This window comes from Carcharodon carcharias, chromosome 3, assembly GCF_017639515.1.
Source record: "Carcharodon carcharias isolate sCarCar2 chromosome 3, sCarCar2.pri, whole genome shotgun sequence".
NCBI classification, from domain to species: Eukaryota; Metazoa; Chordata; class Chondrichthyes; order Lamniformes; family Lamnidae; genus Carcharodon; species Carcharodon carcharias.
The window spans coordinates 195,163,932-195,175,669 of NC_054469.1; the positions used below are offsets into that span (position 1 = coordinate 195,163,932).

The following is an 11,738-nucleotide window of genomic DNA, read 5'->3' on the forward strand; positions in this document are numbered from 1 at the left end:
GATATAGAAAAAAGGGGTGGGGATGGAGGAGAGAGTTCATGGCCTGAAGTTGTTGAACTCAACATTAAGTCCGGAAGGCTGTAAAGTGCCCAGGTGAGGTGCTGTTCCTCCAGTTTGTGTTGAGCTTCACTGGAACATTGCGGCAGGCCAAGGACGGACATGTGGGCATGAGAGCAGGGTGGTGTGTTGAAATGGCAAGTGACAGAAAATTCTGGGTCATGCTTGTGGACAGACCAAAGGTGTTCCGCAAAGCGGTCACCCAGACTGCGTTTGGTGTCTCCAGCGTAGAGGAGGCCGCATTGGGAGCAGTGAATGCAGTGGACCAAATTGAGGGAAGTGCAAGTGAAGCACTGCTTCACTTGAAAGGAGTGTTTGGGCCATTGGACGGGGGGGGGGGGGGGAGTAAAGGGGCGGGTGTTGCACCTTCTGCGCTTACATGGGAATGTGCCATGGGAGAAGGTTGAGGTGTTGGGGGTGATGGAGGAGTGGACCAAGGTGTCCCAGAGGGAACAGTCCCTACAGAATGCCAACATGGGGGGAGGGGTGTGATGGGAAGATGTGTTTGGTGGTAGCATCATGCTGGAGTTGGCAGAAATGGCAGAGGATGATCCTTTAAATGTGGAGGCTGATGGGGTGAAAAGTGAGGACAAGGGGGTCCCTAGCATGGCTCTGGGGATGCTTTAGGGGTGTCCTCAAAGCATCTCTGAAGTGGTCAAACAACCACTGATTCAAGGGAGTCCCCAGCTTGTGACTGAACAAAATGGAGAAGGTTCATTTGACAAGGCACAAAACACACAAAGACTTTGTTGGGAACACGCAGAGGCAAAGTCAAGGCAGAGAGAGCACACAAACCTCCCATCAACCTAGCCCTTCAAGCATTACTTGCCCTACATCTGGCAGAGTCTGTAGATCATGCAATGGACTTATCAGCCATCTCAGAACCAGAGTCACTCTGAGCCAGAGTGGAAACAAATCATCCTCGATCCCAAGGGGCTGCCAAAGGGGGAGAATGCAATAACTAATCAGAATCTGTTTTTAAGTGAAATTGATTAAGGAATAAGTATTGCCTAGGACCCCAGGGAAAATTCTCCTGCTCTTCAAAATAATGCCACGGGATTTTTTTCCCACCTGTATGGCAATCTGATGTGTAACACACCTTTGAGAAGAATGTCATAACAGATGGTCACATGATATTCTTATCCAATTACAGAGTAGTGCAGGCTACCTTGGGAGTCTGTAGTCTAGAGTAAGAAAGAGTCTGTAATGTTGCAAGTACACAAGTGTAGCTGCTGAGTTCCTTTGTAAATAAGTTGAATGTGTTCTACATAAGAACTGTCTGCTGATCTACTCTATGATACCAACTCGCTCATCATGGAACAAGCGTGCAACCCGGATCCATTAATCCAACTAAACTAGTGACCAGGGTCCAACAACCTGTGAAAGCAGGCAGGGTAAAATTTCATCCAAGGTGAACTAGTATTAGCCAATAGGTGCAGCTCTGCCGACGTTACCCACATCCTGCTCACAAACAGAAACCCACCGAACAGCAAACTGATCAATGTGGCATCTCCAAAGCCACTTTTCCCCTTGCCCCAGCTGTGGCATTTTGAACGTACGATCATCGTTGAAAGGCCGCCAAACTTTTGCCGCTCAGTCAACCTACTTCTAAAAGCCAGTCATTTTCCGCCAGGTAACACTGAGCTACGGCCTCATCCGTACCAGTCACAACCGCGAATTCGGCACAAAGACCCTCGCGGTGCCTGCGCCTCTCTTTCTCTTCTTCCTCCCGCCGCTCCTCCTCCTCTTCCTCCTCCTCCTCCGCGGCTGTAGGAGTGGCTTCACCGGTCGGCTCTTCATGCTGGGCCCCGGCCACTCTCTGTTGCTCCGGCCCGCTCAGACGAGCTCTCTTCGGCTGCGGCTCACTCATAGCAACAAGCTCAGCTCCGCGCCTTCGAAATTCGGACTCTATTCCCCGGCAGCCTCTCACCCGCGCTCCGCGCACTCTCCCCGTTCCCAAGCCGATTGGCGAAGAGGAGAGGAGGGGCAAGCGGGGCGAAGAGATCCCGGGCTTCGGGTCACCCTCTAGCGCCCTCAGCCGATTGGCTGTAGCATAGCACAAAAACTCCTCTTGCGTTTCTGCTTCTACCTAAATTGTGTCAGCATCACATCCATATTCCGGCAACATTTACGTGGGTAGGCTAGCTAAACCAGGCATGACCTGCTGAAATGGTAGTCCTGACAATGAAAACTTAGAATTATAGAATAATTACAGCACCGAAGGAGGCCTGTCATGTCCATGCCGGCTCTCTCTTAGAGCGACTCAGCTCGTCCCACTCTCTTGCCTATTCCCAGTAACCCTGCAATTTTTTTCTCTTCAGATAATTATCCGGTACTGTTTTGAAAGCTGAGATTGGATCTGTCTGTACCATACTCTCAGGCAGTTCATTCTAGACCCTAATCAATCAAGGCGTAAAAATGACTTTCCTCATGTGGCCTTTGGTTCTTTTGCTATTCTTTTAAATGGAAATAATCTAAAGATGGGTCTTGAAGATTTCAAGTGATGAGGCTTTGACTTATTTCCTTTGGCAGCTTGTCCATTATTTTACTCTGCTCTTTCTATCATTTTTAAAATTTTTGATTTTACTTGGAAAAACTATTGATTGTAAAACTTACAACTCAGTCGTTGGATGTGACGGAAGTAGATTTTAAATAAATAAACCCTTGATGAAATGAAATGAAATTTTTGGCAGTGCTTTAACCCAACGCTCCTGAATTTTTGGCGTCTAGGATTGTCAACTTGGTTTTGTCACATGATCCCCATCTCCAGTTGGTCAAATAGCTTTTTTTTCCATTTTCATTTTTTTTTCCATTTTCATTTTTTTTTATAACTCATAGACAGAAATATTCAAAGAAAATGAAAGAGACACAGTTTTATTTTATCACCCACTGTGTTATTTCCTAGATATCTCTCAGCAGTTCCCAGGCAATTAACCTTTAATTCCTGGAGACCACAGGATAATTCTGGAGGGCAGGCAACACCATTCAAGCTGATAGGTGGGTGGTGGGGAGGGAGTTGTTGTGGGAGAGCAGGTTGATTGGAGGACCAAGGCCCCTGTGACCAGTGGACATCACAGAATCTTACTTGCGTCATAAATAATGAAGACAAGATTATAAATAGTCGTTTGGTAGTACAGACCTTGAGTATTACTGAAAAAAAGACATTTTGTCAAAGCTTTTCATCTTGCACTAATCAGGACAATCAAGAATACCAATATCAGGGGAAGCAACAACTTTATACAGTATGACAAGAAAGCACTGATTGGTTGGCAAGTGATTGGCAGAAGCATTGCCACAGAGAATGTACCAGTTAATAGTGAACTGCCAAGCATTGTTTGAAATTTAAATCGGGCAGCCTGACTCTGATTGGTCAAGGCATTGCCCTGAGGGATGAACCTGTGAATAGTTATCACTTATTCATTTAGCTAAAACAGGTGCAATGTGTGTACATGTTCTATCTGTCTGCAAAGAACAGGGCTCTGTGTAATAATATATGTAGTTTTCAGTACACGCACATGCACCACTCTGCGAGCTCAACTGACAATCTTAAATTGGCCGTCAGCATAACTTTTGGCACACTGAGGATTATTTAGCAAATGTTGTCCAGTCATGGAATCATATCTAATTTTGGACACTGTTTTGAGTTTTGCAAGCAATGGTTGGTTGGGTACGGTCTATACCTTGTCTGTTGCGAACAGTGGAAGGGACATACAATCCACCAGTCTTTGGGATGTACAGCCTACATATCTAGCATCACACTGGCACTAAAATTTATATACCACATTATTCATTTGTGTAATAAGCAGAATGTCTTTTTGGCTTGACAGCAGCATCCTGTTGGTGGCAAATACCACTCATGTTGCTACTGCAAAGCAGCAGCGTAAAACAGCTTGTATCACCTGTTGCTCAACTTTTTGAGATACCTTGCCCTTCCAGGGTAATCTGTGGTAGACCGGGCACTTTTCAGAGCCAAATGTGACAGTCTTGGGCTCATTCATGAGTGTGTGTAATATACAGCGCAAAATGATCTAATCAGGGTAGCCATTATTCCACAGGATGTCTTTGATGCGCTTTATTTTAACATCAAGCATGCACGGTGAGCAAATGGCTTGGGCCCTATTTACGAGGTTGCCAATTCATATTCTTGCAATTGTCCTTGCGAGTGCAAGTCGAAAAGCTTCATCAAAATGTCTTTTTTCAGCAAGACACAAGATTATAGTTTAGTTGGATTTATTTTTGATCTTTACTAGTGGTGCCCTCCTCTTGAGCATTACCTTAAATTTAAGAACACTGAATTACTCCTGCCACTTTTTAACCAATTCCCCAGTCTGCAATACCTCTTTGCAGTTTCCTTTGGTCTTCTAAACTTAAGCTATTCATCTTATTTTAGCATCATCTGTGAATTTTGATACTGTTTTCTCCAAGCCTACACCCAAATATTTGATATAAACAAAGAACAGAAGTGACCCTAGAACTGAACCTCATGGGAAACCATTACCCACTTCCAACCACACTGAAAACTAATCCTTAAATCCTATTTTCTTTTTCTCCTGCCTAAACAATTTTTAATAGTATGCTATCTTCCCTAACTCAATGCCCCCTAATCTTCCCTGTTAATATAACATGTGCTACCTGGTCAAAAGCTTTTTCTAAAGTTCATGTATACCACAGCCACGGCATTTTCCATCTACTGTTACCTCCCCAAAAAATCCTATGAAGTTTGTTCAGCATGATCATTTTTTTGAAATCCAGGCTGATAAGTCTAATTATTTTCTCTTCATTTATATACATTGAAACTTTATCCTTATTTAAACACAAAATAAATTCCCTAGCACAGACGTTAAGCTAACTGGCTTGAAATGGCTGTCTCCATTTTATGGGTACTTCTTTGGCTACTGTTTCCATACACATCTACACTCAGTAGACCCCTGAAAAATAATATCTTGGGATGCTTAATTTCCTCCTTCATTTCTCTTTTTATAGATTTTAAAACCCTTCACCTTTCGTTTTGATGTTTTGAAATTGTTTTCTTTATACTCCCACCTTGTCTCTCTCTTAACTTATTCTGTACCTTTGCAAACTCTTTTTAAAAATAAATCGCAATGTTGTTCTCATTCCTGTGTGCAAATATTTCCTTCTACCTCACCTCAGCTAGCTTGCTCCTCAAGTTTGTAAAATGTGCCTGAATTCGGTCTGAGGTTTGAATTTTTATAATGACGTTCATTTTCTAGATGGATATTCAACCTTTTCATTTTGTGGTCACCACTCACATTTGGCTCATCTATCTGATCCAATCCATTACTCGTAAGCACATTTAGCAACACCTCTCCTTAGTAGCCCTTGAATGGTGCTACTGGAATAAGGAGGGCTGTATACATTTTAGGAATTCCACTCCCTCTTCTCCATTCACTCCTTCGCTGTTCAAAGTAGAGAAATGGATAATCCAAATCTTCCAGAACAAGAAGTTATTCCTAATAATTTTCACATATTATACAGATATTCTGTTGTAGTGATATTGGTTAATGTTAATACTAATGATATTAACTGGAGAAAATCACTGGAAGACAGGGGTATAAAGATCATTAGACCAAAAACCCAACTAATAGACTGTCAACTTGAGCCTAAGCAAGAGGAACAGAGTGAAGATGTAAAGATTATGGGTGAAGACTTGGAGAAAGTGAGTAGTTTCAAATAATTGGGTTCAATGGCTGAAGATGGAAGTATGGAAATGGAAATTAAGTAACTGACTAGTTCTGTTTGTAGTAATTGGAAGAAGTGCAGTGGAATGTTGAGTAATAGCAAAGTATTGCTGAAACTGAGAGGAAGAATCTACAAGACAGTGTGAAACCAGTCTTGTAACATCAAGAACAGAGGAATAATGACTGGATACAATTGAGATGTGGATGCTGAGATGGATGTGTGGATTAATGAGAAATAACAAAATCAGGAAGCAACACATCAGGGGGTCAGTGAAGATTGTGAGAGCATTGAAGAAAGTAGCTAGAAGAGATTGAAACTATATAATTATCAGTTATGAGAGAGAGAGGGAGAGGAAATGTGGTAAGGCTAGTGATGGAGATGAAAATGCCAGGAAGAAGGGGAAGAGGGAGAGCTAAACCAGATGGAAAGTTGCAATGGTAAGAGGCTTAAATGCAGGGTAATTGGAAGAGGAATGGGTGACTGACAGGAGATGTAGAAGGGTGATCAATAAGCACTGTGATGCCTCCAAGTAAAATGGGAGAAGCCAAAAGAAAAAGTGATATTGGATAATGTTAATGATGTTGGATGTTGACTAGTACATCAGGAGAATCCCCCTACTTTTTTTGAAAAATATCATGGGATGTTTTGTGTCCACTTGAGAGGCCAGACTCTTGGTTCGCAGTCTCATTTGAGAGTCAGCACCTCCAGCACTCCCTCAGTCTAAATTATGGACTCAAGTTCTGGAGAGGGGCTTGATCCCACAAACTTCTACTCAGAGGCAAAAGTGCTGCCACTGAGCCACAACTGACCTTATTTTTGATCTTTTGAACCCCTGAGGCCAATTGGTGACCTTGCCTGCAAGGAGGTGAAGTATATTTGCAAGAATTATGCTTCCACCCAAGCCATCAATACAGTTAAGATGGTGGAGGTTGATATTACCACTGCTCCAACCACGTCCCCTCACACCACTCCACCATCACCAGAAAATGTGATATCAATAGTACTTCTACTGAGGAGGGAAGGGAGCACATTCAGGAGCAGAAGAACAAACAAAAGATAAAACATCTGGACTCCCAGTTCACCTCTCAACATTGCTCAACTGAAGGGGCCCACATTATCATCAGCTATGGATCCCCTGCCAATTGCAGTGGTGTTGGTGAGAGGGAGCTTGGAGGACCAGGTCTCTGGAGAAAGAAAACTGGTTTCTTCCACAGTTCCAATGACATCATGGCAGTGGAGTGGGAGCATCTCTGACAGAATTTATTTTCCCCGCTGACCAGTTGTGGCAACACAAATAAGAGGGTCAAAGGAGAGAGTTTCCTGGTTTCTATGACTCAAGAAAACAAAAAAACCTTTTTAAGTGGTTCAAAATCATGAAAGAATGAATTCTATAGAGTCAAACATTGCAGATACTATTTCAATTTAGATTTAAAGAAAAACTTGGCATTTATATAGTGAATTTCATGACCTCAGGTCTTCCCAGAGCGCCCTACATGAAATGAAATACATTTTGAAGTGTTGCCAATCTCCTAATGTAGGAAGTGCAGTTGTCAAGTTGGGTACAACAAATTCCCACATGAGCAATGATCAAATAATATGTTTTTGTGTGGTTTAACTCAGGTTCAATTTAAATTTAACATTATCTTTTCTCTTTTGTATTCCATTCTTCTAGAAATGAAACATGGTACTTGGCATTCTTTGTGGCCTCATCAACTTGTGTTCCTACTTTTTCTGATTTATGGATCTATATTCCAGATCTGTTTGCTCCTCGACAGAATTTAATTTCTTCTCTTTCAAGGCATAAATAGCTTCCTCAGTAGTTGGGTGACCATACATTCTAAAACGAATCTGGGGATAGTCGGCTCGATGCATGCCCACAACATCCACAATTGCAGAATGCAATCTGACTCCTGGTATGTCCATATGGCCTGGCTTCAAACACCATTCATTAGTCCAGTTACCAGTGACCCCATTACTCAGATATTTGGGCTCCAGGTCCTTTTTTTTAGTTCGTTCATGAGAGATTAAACTCAAGGAATCACAGACCAGTTAGCCTAACATCAGTGGTAGGGAAAATGCTAGACTCTACTATAAAGGATGTGCTAACAGCACACTTAGGAACAATCAATGAGATTAGACAAAGTCAACATAGATTTATGAAAAGAAAATCACGTTTGACAAACCTACTGGAGTTTTTTGAGGATGTAACTAGCAGAATAGATAAGGGAGAACCAGTGAATGTGGTGTATTTGGGTTTGCAGAAAGCTTTTGATAAAGTCTCACATAAGAGGTTAGTGTGCAAAATTAAAACACATGAGATTTGGGTAATATATTGGCATGAATTGAGAATTGGTTAGCAGACAGAAAACAGAGAGTAGGAATAAATGGGTTTTTTGGAAAGGCAGGTGGTGACTATCAGAGTACTGTTGGGATCAGTGCTTGGGCCCCAGCTATTTACAAGATATATCAATGATTTGGATGAGGGAATCAAAAGTAATATTTCCAGGTTTGCTGATGACACAAAACTTGGTCGGAATGTGAGTGGTGAGGAGGATATGTGTCCTTGTACACCAATCACTGAAAGCAAGCATGCAGGTCCAGCAAGCAGTTAAGAAGGCAAATGGTATGCTGGCCTTCATTGCAAGAGGACTTGAGTACAGGAGCAAGGATGCCTTACTGCAGCTGTACAGGGCCTTGGTGAGACCACACCTGGGGCATTGTGTGTAATTTTGGTCTTCTTACCTAAGAAAAGATATACTTTCAGCGAAGGTTCAGCAGGCTGATTCCTGGGATGGCAGGGTTGTCGTATGAGGAGAGATTGGGTCGACTAGGCCTGTATTCACTGGAGTTTAGAAAAATGAGAGGGGATCTCATTGAAATGAATAAATTTCTGGCAGGGCTGGACAGACTGGATGCAGGAGTGATGCTTTCCTCTGGCTGGGGGCTCTAGAATAAGAAGTCACAGTCTCAGGGTACAGGGTAGGTCATTTAGGACTGAGATGAGCAGAAACGTCTTCACTCAGAGGGTGGTGAACCTCTGGAATTCTCTACCACAGAAGGCTGTGGAGGCCAAGTCACTGAATATATTTAAGCAGGAAATAGATAGATTTCTAGACCTTCAAGGGATATGGGGAGAGAGAAGGAACATGGTGTTGAGATAGAGATCAGCCCTGATCTCAGTGAATCGCGGAGCAGACTCGAAGGCCGCATAACCTAACCCTGCTCCTATTTTCTATGTTTCTATGTGATCATCACCGGCAAAGCTAGCATTTGTTATGCAATCCTAATTACCCTTGAGAAGGTGGCGGTGAGCAGACTTCTTGAATCACTGCAGTCTATGTGGTGTAGGTATAACTACAGTGCTGTTAGTGAGAGTTCCAGGATTTTGACCCAGTGACAGTGAAGGAATTGTGACATCATTCCAAGTCGGGATGGTATGTGGCTTGGAGAGGTACTTGCAGGTGGTGGTGTTCTCATGTGTCTGCTGCCCTTGTCCTTTTAGGTGATGGAGGTCACAGGTTTTGAAGGTGCAAACAAAGGAACCTTGGCTAGTCATGCAGTGCACCTTGTATATGATACCCACTGCTGCCATAATACATCGCTGGTGGAGGGATTGAATGTTTAAAGTAGTGCTGATCAAGTGAGCTGCTTTGTCCTAGATTGTGTCAAGCTTCTTGAGTGCTGTTGGAGCCCCCACTCATCCAACCAGTGGACAGTTTTCCCCCTGAATTCCATTGACTTCAGTTTTACCAGGGCTGCTTGGTGCTGGACTTGGTCAAGGGCAATCACTCTTGCCTTATCTCTTGAGTTCAGCTTTTTTTTCCATGTTTGTACCAAGGTTGTAATGAGGTCTGGAGCTGTGGCCCTGGCAGAACCCAAACTGATCGTCTGTGAGCAGGTTATTGCTAAGCAAGTGCTGCTTGATAGCACTGTTGATGACCCCTTCCATCACTTTGCTTATGATCGAGGGTAGACTGGGATGATAATTGGCTGGGTTAGATTTGTCCTGCTTTTTGTGTACAGGACATACCTGGGCAGCTTTCCACATTACCAGATAGATGCCAGTGTTGTAGCTAAACTGGAACAACTTGGCTAGGGGCAAAGCTAGCTCTGGATTATAAATCTTCAGTACTCTTGCCAGAATGTTGTCAGGGTCTATAACCTTTGCAGTATACAGTGCCTTCGGCCATTTCTTAATATCACGTGGAGTGAATCGAATTGGCTGAAGAATGCCATCTGTGATGCCGGGGACCTCCAAAGGACTGTTGCAAATGCTTCAGCCTTGTATTTTGCATTAATGTGCTGGGCTGCCCCATCATTGAGGATGGGAATACTTGTGGAGCTTCCTCCTCCAGTTAGCTGTTTAATTGTCCACCACCATTCACAACTGGATGTGGCAGGACTGCAGAATTTAGATCTGATCCGTTGGTTGTGGATCTGTCTAATGCATGCTGCTTCTGCTGTTTGGCATGCATGTAGTCCTGTGTTGTAGATTCACCAGGTTGACACCTCATTTTTAGGTATGCTGGGCACTCCTCAATGAACTAGAGTTGATGCTCTGGCTTGATGGTAATGGTATATGAAATGAGGTATATGCCAGACCATGAGGTTAGAGATTGTCCTTGAATATAGTTCAGCTGCTGCTGATGGTCCACAGCATCTCATGGATGCCAGTTTTGAGCTGCTAGTTCTGTTCTGAATCTATCCCATTTAGCATGCTGGTAGTGCCGCACAACTCGATGTGTAGTATCCTCAGTATGAAGATATGATTTTGTCTCTATAAGAACTGTGCAGTGGTCCTAGCAATACTGTCATGGATAGATGCATCCGTGACAGGTAGATTGGTGAGGGCAAAGTCAGGTAGGTTTTTCCCACTTGTTGGTTCCCTCACTACCTGCTGCATGCCCAGTCTGGCAGATATGTCCTTCAGACCTCGACCAGCTCGGTTGGTATTGATGTTATAAGCCACTCTCAGTGATGGACATTGAAGTCCTCCACCCCAGAGTACATCCTGTGCCCTTGCTATCCTCAGTGCTTATTCCAATTAATGTTCAACATGGAGGGGTACTGGGTCATCTGAGTGGGGTAGGTGTGGTGGGGGGCAGGGGGTGGTATGTGATGATTTGCAGAAAGCTTCCTTGCCCATGTTTTCCTTGATGCAATGAGACTTCACGGGATCCAAAGTCAATGTTGAGAGCTCCCGAGGCAACTCCCTCCCGAGTGTATACCACAGTGCCATCACCCTTGCTGGATCTGTCCTGCCAGTGGGACAGGCCATACCCAGGGATGATGATGGTGGTGTCTGGGACTTTGGCTATAAGATATGATTTAGTGAGTATGACTATGTCGGGCTGTTGCTTGACTAGTCCATGGGACAGCTCTCTCAATTTTGGCACAAGACCCCAGACATTATTGAGGAGGACTTTGAAGGTAGAGTGGGCTGGGTGTGTCTTTATCATTTCTGGTGCCTAGGTCATTGCCAGGTGGTCTGTTTCTTTTTCCTTTTTGACTTTTCTGTAGCAGTTTGATACAACTGAGTGGCTTGCTAGGTCTTTTCACAGGGTAGCTAAGAGTCAACCACATTTTCTAAGTAACTGAAATTCACAGAAAAACTGGAAAATCCAGGGACTACTCGGGGATAAAAACAAAAAATACTGGAAAAACTCAGCAGGCATGGCAGCATCTGTAGAGAGAGAAACAGGGTTAACATTTTGAGCCCGAATGACTAGTCAGAGCTAAAGTAATGTGCTGGATATTATACTATTTAAAAGGGAGTGGAACAAGGGGAGCAAGATAGGTCAGGGACGGGTGGGAGTTTAGGAGAGATTGACAAAGATGTCATGGACACAAGAAAAATGGAGTGTTAATGGTAGTGTTAAAGACTAAAGAAGGTGCTGATAGGGGCATAAAGGTAAGATAGCAGAACGTGTTCATCGCCAAACAAGGATCAGCACTCTGTGAAAGCACAACACAGAAACAAG

General features: G+C 43.5%; 1 protein-coding gene across 1 annotated transcript in view; it reads right to left on the minus strand.

Moving 5' to 3' along the window:
* The window catches only part of tdp2b (tyrosyl-DNA phosphodiesterase 2b), a 36,850-nt gene extending 34,815 nt beyond the window's left edge, over positions 1–2,035 (minus strand). Inside the window, exon 1 of the mRNA XM_041183282.1 lies at positions 1,664–2,035. Within this exon, the coding sequence (XP_041039216.1) occupies positions 1,664–1,927 (264 nt within the window). The 5' untranslated portion in view covers positions 1,928–2,035. The remainder of the gene's footprint in view (positions 1–1,663) is intronic.
* Positions 2,036–11,738: the final 9,703 nt, after the last annotated feature.